The following is a 16,269-nucleotide window of genomic DNA, read 5'->3' on the forward strand; positions in this document are numbered from 1 at the left end:
CAGCATCTTCACGGAGAACCTGGTGTGAACTACACCAGAGAGGCCCCATCTGTCCCAGGAAACTTTGACAACTTCACCACAACTTAAGGGCCTGTCCCACTGTACAAGCTCATTCAAGAGCTCTCCCGAGTTTAAAAAAAAAATCAAACTCGTGGTAAGCACATAGAATGTACGTAGACGGTACGTTGGAGCTCGGGACGTCCCTTAGCGGCTCGTAACGCTAACGGCAGGTACTCAGGAAACACGGTAAGCTCGTGAGGTTTTTTCAACATGTTGAAAAAATGTCCACGAGAGCCCCGAGTACCGACGAGCAGCTATTACCATAATTCTCTGAGTTTGAATCAGGGGAAACTTGGGAGAACTCTTGAATTAGCTCGTACAGTGGGACAGGCCCTTTACTCCACTGCAGTACCAATACATTATAGGAAATTGACAACTTCACTGCACCAGTGTGGTGCCCAGAGCAATGGGGATTCATCCCAAGGAGGTGGACACTTCCACATTATACCACTCACTTTCATGCAGTGATGACTTGACAAGAGAATACAAATGCCTGGGATAACTCAGCGGGTCAGGCAACATCTTCAGAGAACATGGAAGGTGATGTTTCGGGTCGAGTTCCCTTCTTGAGTCTGACAAAGGTTGGTCACAATGTGGAAACAGGAAACCCAGAGGAACAGCTTCCACGTGGATTTCCTTGGTTAAAAAATGCCTAAACCATTCTTGCATGTTAGGGGTGAGGACATCCGCCTGCTCAGGGTTTAAAGTATCCATTATTACAATGTATTTACCACTGTTGGGGCTGGGTTCCTCAGGACAGCCACACAGGTCACCGTTACCCTGTCGGCATAAACTGTAGTTGGTGCAAATACCTCCAGCACATGGGTCTTCGATCAATTCTGCTAAAAGGAGACAGACGTAAATGATTAACCCTTACACTTAGCAAACAGACTTGTTCTACTCCAGTCGTTGAAACACCAGTCCCAATAGACCCATCCACTCAGTCAAAAGCACTGCTGGCAGTTTAGAGGGATCAGTGCTCTGGACCACCCTGCCCTCTCACCCCCGCTCAAGAGGAGATGAGAACCCCCAAACCCTGAGCCAAGGGTTCATCAGTCCCCGAACTACACTCCTCTCCAAGGGGGGGGAACAGGAATACAACACCCCCTCTCCAGGGGGTTGATCAGAGACCCATGGCTCCAAACCCATGAGGTGAAGGGGGCCCTGAACTATAAACCCCATGGGGAAGTTCAGTCCCCTGAACCTTCACTGCAGTCAGGTGATCGAAGCCCTGAACCCAACTTCCAGGGGTAGCTCAGGTACCTGAAGACCCCTCACAGCAAGAGCTTAAAGCCTAAACTCAGACCCTTGAGGAAGATCAAAGCCCCAACCCAGGGGAGATTGTGGTCCTGAAGCCGTACCTGAAGGGAAGGTTAGAGAAAGGAAACACCCGACCCTGACCCCAGGTTGAACTCGGACACCTGACCCCGGCCTCCAATGTTACCAGCTTCTCCTTACAGCAGTTTTCCCGCCTAATCCAGTCGGTGCTCAGGATCCCCAGCGAGCGACAGGCTTCTCCATACGCTGCCAGCGAGCTGCAGATTTGGGACTTCTTGTCCCAGTAGCAGGCATCCATTCCACAGGACTCATAAAACGGCACCGGGTTGATGAAGCCATAACACGGCTGGAAGAAACCTTTCATTTCCGTAAGTTTCAGGCAGCTTCCCTCATTCTGTAGCCGGATGATGTCGCGATTATCACAGGTGAGGGATAAGGTTGTGTACTGCTCTTCATCACAGCTGCGGGAGGGACGTGTGCATTCAGTATCCAAAGAGACAAGGCAACTTGCATGCAACCCACACCCCCTCCACCTCTCAAATGCTCTATACAGAGTACTTGAATCTTGCAAGACCTGGGAGAACTTAGAAAGATGAAGGGGGGACCTCATTGAAACTTATCGAATAGTCAAAGGCCTGGCTAGAATGGATGTGGAGAGGATGTTTCCACTAGTGGGAGAATCTAGGACCAGAGGCCATAGCCTCAGAATAAAAGAACGCACCTTTAGAAAGGAGATGAGGAGGAATTTCTTCAGTCAGGGGATGGTGAATCTGTGGAATTCATTGCCACAGAAGGCTGTGGAGGCCAAGTCAATGGATATTTTTAAGGCAGAGATAAATAGATTCTTGATTAGTACGGGTGTCAGGGGTTATGGAGAAAATAGAGGAGAAATGGGGTTGAGAGGGAAAGTTAGATCAGCCATGTTTGAATGGGAGAGTAGATTTGATGGGGTCGAATGGCCAAATTCTACTCTGACAACTTATGAACTTCCAGAGTCTTTCATTTGAACCAAGATCAGGGATTTTGCAGTGGTAGAGTTGTTGCCTTATAATGCCAGAGACCTGGATTTGATTCTGACTATGGGTGCTCTCTGTAAGGAGTTTGCACCGGGTGGATTTGCTCCGGGTATTCTCGTTTCCTCCCACATTACAAAGTCATGCAGGTTTGTAGGTCAATTGGCTTCTGTAAATTGTTCCTAGTGTGTGGGGTGGAATTAGTGTACGTGTGATCATTGGTCGTCCAGGACTCAGTGAAGGGCCTGTTTCCATGCTGTATCCTTAAACTATACTAAACTAAACAGAAGAACAAGGGGAAAAGTTTATGAAGTACAGTCGCCGCAGCAACCAGGCTGGGGATAGGGATTTCTATTCTGTTAGTGAAACAACATAAATGCAATACAAATGAGAGGATGGAGTATTAAATCCAAGCCACTGAAGCCTCTCTCGTGAAGAGACCATCATCTATTTTCAAAGTGTCTTTAACCTCTGCTACAGTCTCTGAGCAACTGTTGTATGGAAATGTTCATACACTGGTTTTATACACGGGAGAGACATTGGGAATTCTGGCAGGGTCAGCATCGGGAGCAAACTTTAATAGCTCTAACCTGATTTAATCCCGATGCATCCATCTGCCTATAGAGACAGAGAGGGGTTTTTTACCTGTTCTGCATGCCATTGGTTTTCCAGCTCTTTGCCAACTCCAGGATCGTTTCCGTGGGTTTCCCTCGTGAACTTAAGTCGTCGTCATTGGGATTGCCATTGAAGTTTCCACACAGACCGCACACCTTGTTCTGCAGCCGTTCACCCATCCTGATAGACAGCAAATTGAACCAGTTGTACTGGATCTGAATGCCTTGAATGGTATCAATGATCAGGAATCCCTCAGCTGTTGAGATCTTTGTTAGCGCCGTGACAACAGGAATCGTGACTGGGGTTCCATTCACCTGATGAATAGGATAGTGTTAGCCACTGTTATAGGCACACACTCCACTTGCTGTTTTCATTAAAACGCACTGCAATTAATTGACCATTCTACTCAATGGCGCCAACTCACATGATACTTGTTTGAGAGAGAGTTCCACGATTTGGACAACGGCGAGAGATACACTGGGACATCACGATTATAGCATTCATTCCAATCACACCTCTTCCTGCTTGGATATATCACTGCTATTTCTAGATGGCTGGATCCAAATCCTGGAACTACCTCTTAAACAAGCATCATGCGAGTACTTGAATGTAAAAGAATAAAGGGTGACTGTGTGAGGATTAATGTGAGTGAGACCGAAAAAATGAGAAGCTGATGAGAGTGATAAAGGAAATAACATAGTGAGAGAAACCAAAGTGAGGAATTGTGTTAGATATGCACCGTGTCAGAGATTGGGACCATGAAAGCATAATATTGGATGGGAATGTGTGAGGGATGGCAAATATCTGAGAGAATGGATGTACGAGTGAATGAGAGTGTCTGGAAATAAATCCCAGTGCTTGAAAATCAAAAATAAGCAAATGCAAGAAACCTGAAATAAATATAAGACTGCAGGAACCATTCAACACGGCAGGCAGCATCTGTGGAAAAGAAACACAGTTGATGGTTTAGTTGAAGATCTTTCCGTGGTTTGAGACTTACCTGGACAACATTTCCTGAGATGAGGATCTGTTCCTCGTTGATGTAAAGGTAAACCGGGGAGATCAGCGTCATGTTCGGCATACTCCATTTGTCAAAGTTTATGATCAGTTGGAAAGAGATATCTGGAAGTTTGTGACAGATTGTGGAGAGGACAAATGAGCAAGCAGCAGGAAACCGTAGGAAAGCACCGTCAAAGGTCTGGAATATGCCCCCTCCGGCAGCGATGCAGTGGGAGCTCTTGCTGCTATAACAGCCTCTGATGCCGTTGCGGAGCGAGCACAGTTCCTCGCTCTTGCACTGGCGCGAGTCACACTGCACCATATTGCGACCCATGCACCGACAGTGTTTGGAGCAGTTTGTGTTCCAGAAGAACTGCCCAGCCTGAAGAAGACAGAAGCACAGTGAGCAAAAGCACAGCCCGACTCCAGCATCAAGCAGAACACGGATCAACATTAGCATCCAAAAGATATAGGTAGCAGAAAGCACCACTTATGATGCAAGATCAACGCACGAGGCAATCTAAGATTGTGGATTTCTAATAATTCTTGGCCTAACCTTATAATAGTTTATAAAATCGTTGAAAAGACCTAAATATATAGTCTTTGGGGTAGGGGAGTCTAAAAGAGGGCATGGATTGTGTGAGATGATTGTGTTTTAAAAGGGGGTTTGGTTGATAAGTTGTTTGTCTTTCCACACAAAGGTCCGCGAGCATTGAACAAGCATTTCACTGCACATTTGGACAGGTCGTGGTATGTATAAGTGCTTTGGAGCAAATGAACTTGAGTGCACTTGAAAGGGATTGATTAAAAGGGATAAATGGGAGAACGGGCCTCTTTTGTGCTGGGGAGTCTAAAACTGGAGGAACAGGAGGAGATTTCTGAAGGTGAGCACGTTTGATCATCAAAGATAAATAGGGGAACAGATAGACAAATGTTTCCACACAGAGGGTGGTGAGTCTATGGAACAAGTATTTAAAGGACATTTGGACAGGTATGTGGATGTATAAGAATGCTTTGGAGCAACATGAAGCAAGTGCAGGGAAAAGGGATTGATTAACATGGATAAGTTGGGACAAAGGGCCTGTTTGTGCTGTATAACTATATAAATGTATGCATCATGTTTAGGAACAGGAGGAGATTTCTGACTGAAAGCACGTTTGATCATCAACTAGATAATATAGATGAACTCCAATTACCCCCCTTAGGTCAACAAAATGATGCTTCTGCTTACTGAGGGACTTTGCTACGTACCTCATAGTATTTGTCCTCTGCCACACAGCCGCAGTCCTGGGGCACTTCCAACACTTCTTGTGTGCGGTTGGAGCTTGACATTTCCATTACACTTTGTGTGAGAATACATTTCCCAACCACCTCTGACCAGTGGTGACTCTAACTTTAAAGTTATGCACCCCTCCCCTCCCCCTCCCCCCCCCCACCCCACCCCATCATTTCTTTTTGTTTAGGACAACCTTAAAGAGAGACCAAAAAATTTTTTTTTTCTCTCTGCCCAACTCTGTCAACCAATTCAGTACATCACAAAACAGTACAGTGCAAAAACCTAATTGCTTCTGCTTACTGAGGGACGTTTGCTACGTACCTCATAGTATATGTCCTCTGCCACACAGCCGCAGTCCTGGGGCAGGATACAGGTTCTGCCGTTGAGTAAGAGAGTAGCCATCGTGTGTATATAAAAAATGACATCCCTCCCACACAGTAATAGGTTACAGGCCCCTTGGTGGAATTTTGAATGTGGAACGGAGACCGTGGCTCCGCGTCACACTGACAAATCAGCAATCTTTCGTAGTGTACTGTTTGCATCACAGTGATTCACTGTGTGAAGAGGATCAACTCCATAGAATTGGTCATATTTATCTACCAAAAACATCATTTTTCAAGGTGTGATCATTTCTTTTTCACTCTTATAAAAAATTGTAATTGAATTATGCTGAAGAGACCATGAAAGATTTCTACAGTGTAAATTAACTTGTATTATTCAATTATGAAGCGATATTGTATGGCTTATACAGTAATGTATGCATCAATCAGATTCATATCTCCATTCATTCATTATATCAACCAGATTGAGAACCAAGTAATAGTTAGAAATAAATCCAATCAACCACTATAAAAACCAGGAGCCCTAGCCAAAAGGCTCTCGGATTAGGTTCCCAAATTAAGGCACAGAATTTGTTGTCTAGATAGACACAAAATGCTGGAGTAACTCAGGGGACAGGCATCATTGGGGTGGGAGATTGCAACCTTTACGTGGTCCACCCTGTTTCGACTACAGCACTGTTCCATGACCCAAGAACAGTTTCATCTCGTTGTGCAATGCAAGTTAATAATCCAGCATCCAACAGTGTTTACAATAACTTTCCAATTCAATAATATACATCAAGGAGACAATTATGTCACTATATGAAAGGGGATTATTGTAAATAACTTCCTAAAAACAGTGGACGCATCTCTGTAGGACATGGATAGGTGGTGTTTCGGATCAAGAAGTCTGAAGATAGCCTTGTTATTCCAGATTCCAGTACCTGCTGGCGCTGAAGAGGGTCTTGACTCAAGACGCCACCTGTCCATGTTCTCCAGGGATGCTGCCTGACCCGCTGAGTTACTCCAGCCCTTTGCGTCATTTTGTGTATTAACTAGCATCCGCAGTTCTTTGTTTCTAGTTATCTCCACTGTAACTTGGTGCAACTTTAAGTGCCCTTTATGGGCGACTATTTGCATACCTTGGATATGTCCGCAAATAATTTCACTGCGACTTGTCACATGTGACAATGAAGTATTCATTCATTCATTCATGCATTCATTCATTTAAGTGGCAATAATAATCTAAACTAAATAAGAGTTGATGAAGGGTCTCGACCCGAAATGTCACCTATTCCTTTCTCCAGAGACGTTGCCTGGCCCGCTGAGTTACTCCAACATTTTGTGTCTATCTTGTTCAACTAAATAAATAAGAGTAGGACGGTTTAAGGTGAATGGGGGAAGATTTAATAGGAATCTGAGGGGGTTTATTTTTTCCACACAAAGGGTAGTGGGTGCATGGATCGAGCTGCCAGAGGAGGTAGTTGAGGCAGGGATTATTGCAACGTTTGAGAAACTATTAGACAGGTACAAGGATAGGATGGGTTTGGAAGGAAATGGGCCAAACGCAGGCAGGTGGGACTAGTGCACATGGGACATGTTGGCGGGTGTGGGCAAGTTGGGCCGAATTGCCTGTTTCCCCCTATATGATTCTGTTGCCTGACCCGCTGAGTTACTCCAACATCGTGTGTCTATCTTCTTAAACTGTGAGATTGGGACTCTGCGTCTGTGTGCCGGGACTTACAGCAGCTGGTGATGTTCCTCCATCCTTGCATCAACACGCCCTGCGCCTGGCAGGTGCTGCCGTAGTTCTGCAGCCACTTACAGGCCGTCTCCCTGTTGCCGCGGTCGATGCACGAGTCGAAGATGCAGTTGTGGTAGAAGAAGGTGGGGTTGACTCTCCCGTGGCAGCGGTTGAACAGGTTGTCCTTGGACACGATCAGAGCGCAGAGCTGCTGCGTTTGGAGGGGGAGGCTGAGCACCCGGTCGCACGAAGGGCAGCCCCGGCTGCAGCCCGGTTGGCAGAAGGATGTGCCACCGACTGCCCAGCTGCTCACAAACTCCAGCAAGCTGCCGGCCGGCTCGCCGCTGGGCGTCTGTAGCTCATCATCCGGCTCGCCGTTAAACTGGCCGCACAGACCCCGCGTGGCGTTGGAGAAGGCTCGGGGCACGGTCACCGCCAGCAGCGTGTCCCAGTCGTACATCACCTTGAGCCCGAAGTCAGTCTCCAGCACCATGTAGAAGCCGAACGAGTAGAGGTTGACCTGACCTCCGCCCAGTCGCAGGGGCAAGTAGAGGCGCTCCTCATTGACCTGGGGAGAGGGGGAAAGGTTCATCAAGACCAGAGACTGCCGGTACCCACACCCCTCCATGATCACACCCACCCACTTCATATAAGAACAATTGTTATTGTTTGGCAGGAGGAACAGTAACTATGAGACACAAGAATCTGGAGCTACAAGCGATCTTCAGACACCTCAACCCAAGACCTCACCCATACATGTTCTCCAAGGATGCTGCCTGACCTGCTGAGTTACTCCAACACTTTGTCCTTTGTGTATTAACCAGCACCTGCAGTTCCTGGTTTCTGCAACAAGAGATCTGCTGAAGAAGGGTTTTGGCCCGAAACGTTGCCTATTTTCTTCGCTCCATAGATGCTGCTGCACCCGCTGAGTTTCTCCAGCATTTTTGTCTACCTTCGATTTTCCTGCATCTGCAGTTCCTTCTTAAACGATCTGCTGAAGGAAATCGGCGGGTCAAGCAGCATCTGAGGAGGGGAAGGAATTATCGAGACACTGCACCAGAACTGAATGTTTTCCTGTGCTCACCCAAGACCAAGGTGTTTTCCTGTGCTAGTTCTATTTGACCCACTTCCCTCGAAACCTTCTCTAACCATGGACCTATCCAAATGTATTTGGAACATTGTAATTACATCATGTGTTGCAAGGTGACAGATCAGTCCATTCTCTGTCTCCTCCGCTACCTGGGTGAGGTCCAACGCATATTAGGGTACCAGTCGCCTTGACTCGTTCAATTGCCGGTAACCCTTAGCTCCTGTGTTCCTCTCGCTCCCGGTCCTCCCATATGTTATCCCTTTGCCATTCCCGATTCCAGCCCTTCCCGATCAGGGACCAACCTTTAACCTGAATTCACCAGCCACACCCACATCCGAAATAAGTGTTTTTTTTTTCAATGAGTTCATGCGTCCACAATGTCACCTGCCCTGACAATGTCCCCACTTTGTTGACCAGCTGTATCGCTGACCCGAGATCTAATGCTTCTTCCAGTCATGAACACCGCTTAAAGTCCCTCAAACTCTCCCCTCCCTCTTGCATTTGCCCCTGGTCATGGCTCTCCCCTCCCCCCCCCCCCCCCCCCCCCCCCCCCCATCCCCCATCCCCCCCCCTCGCTCACCATCACTGTGTGCTTGTAGCTCTTGGACACGCTGATGTTGTAACCGTACACTGTGATCTCCACCTCCCGCAGCCACAGGGCGAGCGACGTGTTGCGCTCTTCATTCCTGGCCTGGATCAGGTAGTGGGGCAGGTGAGGGGTGTCGGCGGCCACCGTGCTGACGACGTGGCTACAGGTGCTCTGCAGCTCGTAGCCCAGCGTGTCGAAGGTGTAGTAGTGGCTGTATCCGGACACGATGCACATCGCCTCGGCGCGGGCCAGGCAGTGGAACAGCCCGTCCTGGTCGGAGCAGAAGTGGTCGGCGCGGCAGGGGCCGCTCTCGCAGTAAACCGCGTTGTCCGTGCCGTTGCAGAAGCAGCGCGTTTGGCACTCGCCGTCTGCCCAGAAGGTCTCATTGCTCGCCACCTCGGAGCCTTCGTAGACGCAGCCACACTCGTTCATGGCGATGCAGCGGCCGCCTTTCAGAGTGAAGCCTGGGTCACACTGGCAGCCTTCCACACAGGGCAGGTGGCAGTCGGCATCGTGCCGCATGGACTGGCAGGTGAGCGGGCACGCCGTGGTACACTCGGCAAAGTGGCTGTTCTCGGGGCATGGCAAAGCTGAGACACAAGAGACCACTGGTTAATTAGGATCCCGTCTCCTGCTACCTTCCTTTAAAGATATAAACACAAAATATTGGAGCAACTCGGCGGGCCAGGCAGCATCTCTGGAGAACGAGGAATAGGTGACGTTTCGGATCGGAACCCCTTTTCACAAAGAAAGAACGAAGAAAGATCTTTCGGTCTGAAGAAGGGTTCCGACCCGAAACGTCACCTATCCACCTTCTCCAGAGATGCTGCTTGCCCACTGAATTACTCCAGCAATTTGTGTCTATCTTCGGTATAAACCAGCATCTGCAGTTCCTTCCTACACTTTCCTTTGAAGAGTCGGCGGGTGGAAGCACCGCCCAGTGTCCGCTCCGCAGATTGAGAGCCTTTAGCGGAGACGCAATTCCCGAACCCCACCCTCCCGACCACCCCCTCCCATCACCACCCCCTTCCCCCCATCACATTTATCTCCCCCCATGGCTTTAGATTTCACTCTTCCTCCTTATTTACGTATCGGACACACTTTTGTCTCATTTCCATCTTTAGCATATATATTCATCTTCCACATATACCCATCTACCAGTCAAATCCCACTCACCTGTATCCACCTATCACTCGCCGTGTCTGAAACAGGGTACCAACCCAAAACGTCATGTATCCATGGTCTCCAGCGATGCTGCCTGGCCCACTGAGTTACTCCAGCACTGTGTGTCTTTGTCCCACTCGCCAGATTTCTCTCCTGTCCCCCCCCCCCCCCCCCCCCCTTCCCAGTTTTTCTTCCCCCAATTATAATCAGTCTGAAGAAGGTCCCTGACCCCAAATATAGCCTGGCTGTTCAGTCCACAGATGCTGTCTGAACTGCCAAGTAAATCCAGTCCTTTATGTTTTTACCGTTATATAAACCTTAGCAGGAGTGGAGAAATGACAGAAAACTATGGAAGCCCCGTTGTTTTGGCAGCTGGGGGTTATCCCTTTCACTGCCTTTGTCCCTTCATGGTGTACAACCCGGGTGAAGCAGAGATTGTGAAGATTGCACTAGTACTTACCCTTCATCACAGAAAAGCAATAGATCAAGTGCAAGCTGATAGTTTGCTCAGAAATAACATTACGCCCCCACCTGGCAACAACCAAACCCACCATCACTCTAAATACAGCAACCTCAAATAGACTTGGAGGATGAAACACTGATGATTCGGATCGGGATACAGCCCCAAACCATCCTGAACAGGCTGGACCAGTGCATTATTGCTGGACCCAATGTGGACCAGTGTGGTTCAGCTGGACAATGTGGACCAGTGTGGTTCAGCTGGATACAATGTAGACTGGTGGGGTAGAGCTGGATACACTGTGTGGTAAAGGTGCGGGTATTGCAGGGCCCATTCTGAATCCAAATAATTGATCAAAACATAAACCTGACCCAAACCCAGCAGACATGGGCTGAACAATCTGTACTGAGACATCCTTCCCTACATAAACGTCATGGATCTTATCAACTGAAGCTTTCAAGACAGTGATCAATGGACTTTTATTTGGTGTCAGTGATATGGTGTACGGAATGCTTGAGTGGGTCCAGAAGATTAAATAGACTCCCATCCCTTTGAGTTTGTGTCTTCCTTTTCATGCCAGTTGAATACCGGGCAGATTGAATTTCGAGGCAAATCTTCCAGTCCTGTATCCAAATCTAACCTTCTGGACTTTCACAAATCATGCGACTTTCGGTTGGTGGATATTTTGCCAAACAGGGAATTAATTATCATTAACTGGGTCAAACTAACTCTGTTTTTAACCAGAATGCCGCCTGGATTAGAGGGCATTAGCTGCAAGGATATATTGGACAAACTGGGAGTGTTGCTAGGGGTGATGGTGGGGGCAGACACGTGGTGTTGGAGAGGTTTTTAGATAGGCACCTGGATATGCGGGGAACGAAGGGCTGTGGATTATGTGCAGGCAGATGAGACGAGTTTTGACTTACAAGCTGAAGATTGTGTAAACATCTTTGCCCCTCTCACTTCCCAATCCTATACTGTGGCTCGCATTTATAGCAAGAAACTAGAACCTCAGCAGGTGATCCTGGAAAACACACCATGAAAGAAGCATGTAGGTGACCTGCTATCACGGAAAGTGGAAAAGGGAGACCCCGGCAACAGGTCGCTGCCCATAAGGTCACACACTAGGCTTCAGGTCATCACACTGAATGCCCAGCCTGCAGAACACTCGTGGTCAGTCAGCCTTCCCACAGTGAACGTGCAGCTCTGAGTATGATCAAATAATTTGGGTAACTAATCTAATAGGTCGTTGACAGTGTGAATTAATGTAGTAATCCAAGTACAAGAATTCTACCAAATCAAAATAGAATTTATGCTTCAAAGACAAGAATATAGACTAGAACAACAACACTGATAAGAGGTCATTAAGGAATAGGAGTAGAATTAGACCATTCGGTCCATCAAGTCTATTCCGCCATTCAATCATGGCTGATCTATCTCTCCCTCCTAACTCCAATCTCCTGCCTTCTCCCCATAACCTCCTCCTCCCCATAAGAGGTGCAGAATGATTCACCTCTGGTACATATTGGGTTGTGGAAGGTACATTGTTACTTGCGCTGGATACAACATTGAACTCAGAGTGTTAACTGGAACAATACTACTGCCAATGGACATGGTATGGCAAAACTCACAGAGCATGGGACTGTACAATGCTATCAAAATGGATGCAGCATTGGACAAGACCACAGACTCTGGGTATCACTGTTACCCACAGTGAGCACGGGATGATCTAGTGACACCGTTACTGGTTGCATGCTGATATTATAAATATATACCATGGCACAGTCACTGGATGAACAGGTGTGAACAATGCTACTATAAACACTGGACAGTGCAATGATACAGTGACTAGGTATTAGACGGAACACATTTCCGCAGAATTACTTACGACAAAAGCTGCTGCTTCTCCAGTTAGCCAGCATGACGTCAGCACCAGTGCAGGCATCTGCATAGGCCTGCAGGGAGCTGCAAAGTGCAGATATGTTCCCGCCATTTAAACACATGGTGTAGAGACAACTTCTGAAGAAGGGAGATGAGTTGACAGCTTCATGGCAGCTGAGGAAAGAACTGTTATTGGGATCATTGATTATCCCACATAAAGAGGTTCCTTGATACAGGATCAAATCCTCATTAGTGCACACGGTATAAAGCTCTTCACACTGTCCATTGCATGTCATATCATCTGCAAATGTCTTCCAATTATCCACAAACTCTGCAGTGTTCTCCGTCACTTTCCCATTGGCTTTCCGGAAATCATCAGTGGGATTCCCATTGAAATATCCACAGAGGCCACAGGTGTTGTTATAGTAGGCAGTGGACAGCATGACATTTATTCGATCTTCACTCGTGTACAAGATTTGCAGACTGTTGTCTAGTTCCACCATGGTGTAATTCCCATTCCTGTAGATCTTCAGTTTTCCAGACGAATGCATGAATGGCAAGGAAATTGGAAAAGCATTCACCTGGCAAGAGATCATGCATTACACTCCAGTAACTGGCAGATATTCATGCTCAACACAGTGAAACTGATTTCTTGATCACAAACTTACTTTGAATGCTCACTGAAGCTCTGATACTATTCATTTTAAAATTCTTGGACGATTTTTAATCTGAGACCCCCTCCTCCTCCAATTGAATCCCCATATATAATTTATTGATTGCAGTATATAGACCTTCCAGTTCCATTAGTCCCAGCTCGCTGGTATATCCTTCAGGATATAACAACCTTTTTAAAACCCCTTAATGTAACATTTTGATACAACACTTGACATTCCTATTGTCTCTTTAGTGTTATACATCATGATAAAGATTTCAAAGCACTGCTCTGATATTCCCTTTACAACGTAATCCACCTTCACTAAAACATTTGGGTCGTAGAGTATCTCATACTTCACACTGTCAACTCTGCTATAGCCAATGTAACATTGCCCTGTCCCACGGTGCGAGTTCATTCCAAGAGCTCTCCTGAGTTTTAAAAAAAATCAACTCGTGGTAAGCATGGAGAATGAACGTAGCGGGTACGTCGGGGCTCGGGGACGTCTCTTAGCGCTAACGGCAGATACTCGGGAAAACTAGCTAAAGGCAGGTAAGCACGGGAAGACTCGAGAAGATTTTTCAACATGATGAAAAATGTCCACGAGAGCCCTGAGTACCGGCGAGTGGCCATTACCATAAATCTCCAAGTTCGAAAAGGGCAAACTCGGGATAGTTTACACTGTAGATCAAAATGCTGGAGGAACTCAGCGGGGCAGGCAGCGTCTCTAGACGGATTAAAGGGATGGGTGACGTTTCGGGTCGAGACCCATCTTCTATCCAGAGATGCCTTCTTCAATCAGCTGAGTTACTCCAGCATTTTGTGCCCCTCCTCGTCACTTGCAACGTGATGATTGTCAGGCATAGATCGATCAGAGAGGTTTATGTTGTGAATGACACCGAAGAACTTGCGATGACTACAAGATGGGTTGCCATCACTGAGTGATTGCCGAAGTGTCATCGCGGCGAGGACCGAGGATTGTACCAGATTGTGTTAACATGGAAACAGAAACATAGAAAATAGATGCAGGAGTAGGCCATTCGGCCCTTCGAGCCTGCACCGCCATTCAATATGATCATTGCTGATCATCCAACTCAGTATCCCATCCCTGCCTTCTCTCCATACCCCCCGATCCCTTTAGCCACAAGGGCCACATCTAACTCCCTCTTAAATATAGCCAATGAACTGGCCTCAACTACCTTCTGTGGCAGAGAATTCCACAGATTCACCACTCTGTGTAAAAAATGATTTTCTCATCTCGGTCCTAAAAGACTTCCCTCTTATCCTTAGACTGTGACCCCCTAGTTCTGGACTTCCCCAACATCGGGAATAATCTTCCTGCATCTAGCCTGTCCAACCCCTTAAGAATTTTGTAAGTTTCTATAAGATCCCCTCTCAATCTCCTAAATTCCAGCGTGTACAATGCGAGTCCATAACGGTACAATAACGGTTCACAGTATTCTGTTACAGGTTACTAGGGCGAGAGGGGGGCGAATGTGCAGCGTTTATGCTGAGGGTTGAAGTTGTATCAGAGTCACAGTGATGTAGTTATGCCCTCGGCCTTACACTGAGATTATATCAGCCTCCCATTCTGAAGATGTAGGATATTTTAGACTATTAGCATCATGAATAAGGAAGTATTTTTGTGAGAGAAAGAGGCGCATCAGAATATTCCAATAATAGACAATAGGTTCAGGAGTAGGCCATTCGGCCCTTCGAGCCAGCACCGCCATTCAATGTGATCATGGCTGATCATCCCCAATCAGTACCCCGTTCCTGCCTTCTCCCCATATCCCCTGACTCCGCTATTTTTAAGATCCCTATCTAACTCTTTCTTGAAAGCATCCAGAGAACCTGCCTCCACCGCCCTCTGAGGCAGAGAATTCCACAGACTCACCACTCTCTGTGAGAATATAATAATTGTGAAGTATGTCTTACCTTGATAACGTTGTCACTGCCATCAATTTTTACTTCATAGTCAGGGAATTTTATAGTCAGCGATTTTATCGAAGAACCGTTCACCATTTTCTTTCTCCCGAGTTTGATTTCGAAGTGGGACAGGTTGTAGCTGTTTGCTCCACAAACCTTGAGTAAGGTGTAGGCATACTCGTCGCGGAAATCGAGGGAGGCGCCGTCGAAAGTCTGCAGCCCGTTGCTGCGTGAGACTGTGCAGACAGCGGCTCGCCTGGGGAAGCAACCCAGTAGCCCGTGTTCCACCAGACAAAACTCCCCTTCCGAGCACGTCTCGTTCGTGCACGCAACCTCTCCGTGACCCTCACACAGGCAACGCACTGTGCAGTCGTCCGCAGCCCAGAACTTGGTTTGCAAGTCGTAGTAGCGCCCCTGGAACTCGCAGCCGCACCCGTCCAGCGGCACACAGCGATTCCCACTCAACACATGGTCCTCGTCACACTGGCAACCCTCGGTGCAGGGTCTGGAGCAGTACAGAGGCGAGATCAGGTCAGTGCAGGAAGCTGGACAACTGCTGGTGCACACCTCGTAGTGACTCCTCTCCGGACACGGCAAGGCTACGCGAGAGGCACAATGACACGGTTAATTCTTCCAAAGTCAGTGACCCCCGCGATCGCCTCCCCCATTAAATTGTGCAGACCTTATCACGACGAGCAGCCTATTGGGATTTTCCCGACGGAAAAATAACATTACACCACAACGTCTATAATCAATGTGTGTAGGGGGGTACTGCATATGCTGGTTTACACCGAAGATGCTGGAGTAACTCTGTGGGCCAGGCAACATCTCTGGAGAAAAGGAATAGGTGACGTTTCGGGTCGAGGCCCTTCTGCAGACTGAGAGCCGAGGAAAAGGAAACTAGTCTCAACAGGTACAGAGCAGAGGACTTCTGAGTTGCAAAGTTGAATCATTTGAGCGAATAGGGTGGAGCAGGGTGGTGGAGGCTGGGAGAATTGGGTACAGGAGGTAGGCTGAGGGGTTCTGCAGATACTGATAGCTCGACTATATCCTGTGATGTGGGTACATAGGTCGAGTGAAGGAAGGGGAGAGGCAGAGATGGGAACATTTGGGAGCAAAGTGGAAGCTGGCAGCAAATGTAGTGCACTATTCACCTTCGATAACCCCCAACTAGTCACCCATGTGAGGTTCGGGGCCCG

The 16,269-nt window shown here is 47.6% G+C and overlaps 1 protein-coding gene across 1 annotated transcript in view; it reads right to left on the minus strand.

Annotated features, from left to right (window-relative positions):
- The window catches only part of tecta (tectorin alpha), a 43,005-nt gene that overhangs the window by 9,422 nt on the left and 17,314 nt on the right, over positions 1-16,269 (minus strand). The window contains exons 10-18 of the mRNA XM_055660477.1: positions 15,080-15,669; positions 12,497-13,070; positions 8,976-9,574; positions 7,267-7,873; positions 5,563-5,696; positions 3,967-4,347; positions 2,997-3,280; positions 1,519-1,799; positions 792-902 (exon numbers count right to left, since the gene is read on the minus strand). Coding sequence (XP_055516452.1) covers positions 792-902; positions 1,519-1,799; positions 2,997-3,280; positions 3,967-4,347; positions 5,563-5,696; positions 7,267-7,873; positions 8,976-9,574; positions 12,497-13,070; positions 15,080-15,669 — 3,561 coding nt within the window. The remainder of the gene's footprint in view (positions 1-791; positions 903-1,518; positions 1,800-2,996; positions 3,281-3,966; positions 4,348-5,562; positions 5,697-7,266; positions 7,874-8,975; positions 9,575-12,496; positions 13,071-15,079; positions 15,670-16,269) is intronic.

The sequence above is a fragment of the Leucoraja erinacea genome, chromosome 32 (assembly GCF_028641065.1).
Source record: "Leucoraja erinacea ecotype New England chromosome 32, Leri_hhj_1, whole genome shotgun sequence".
Lineage (NCBI taxonomy): Eukaryota > Metazoa > Chordata > Chondrichthyes > Rajiformes > Rajidae > Leucoraja > Leucoraja erinaceus.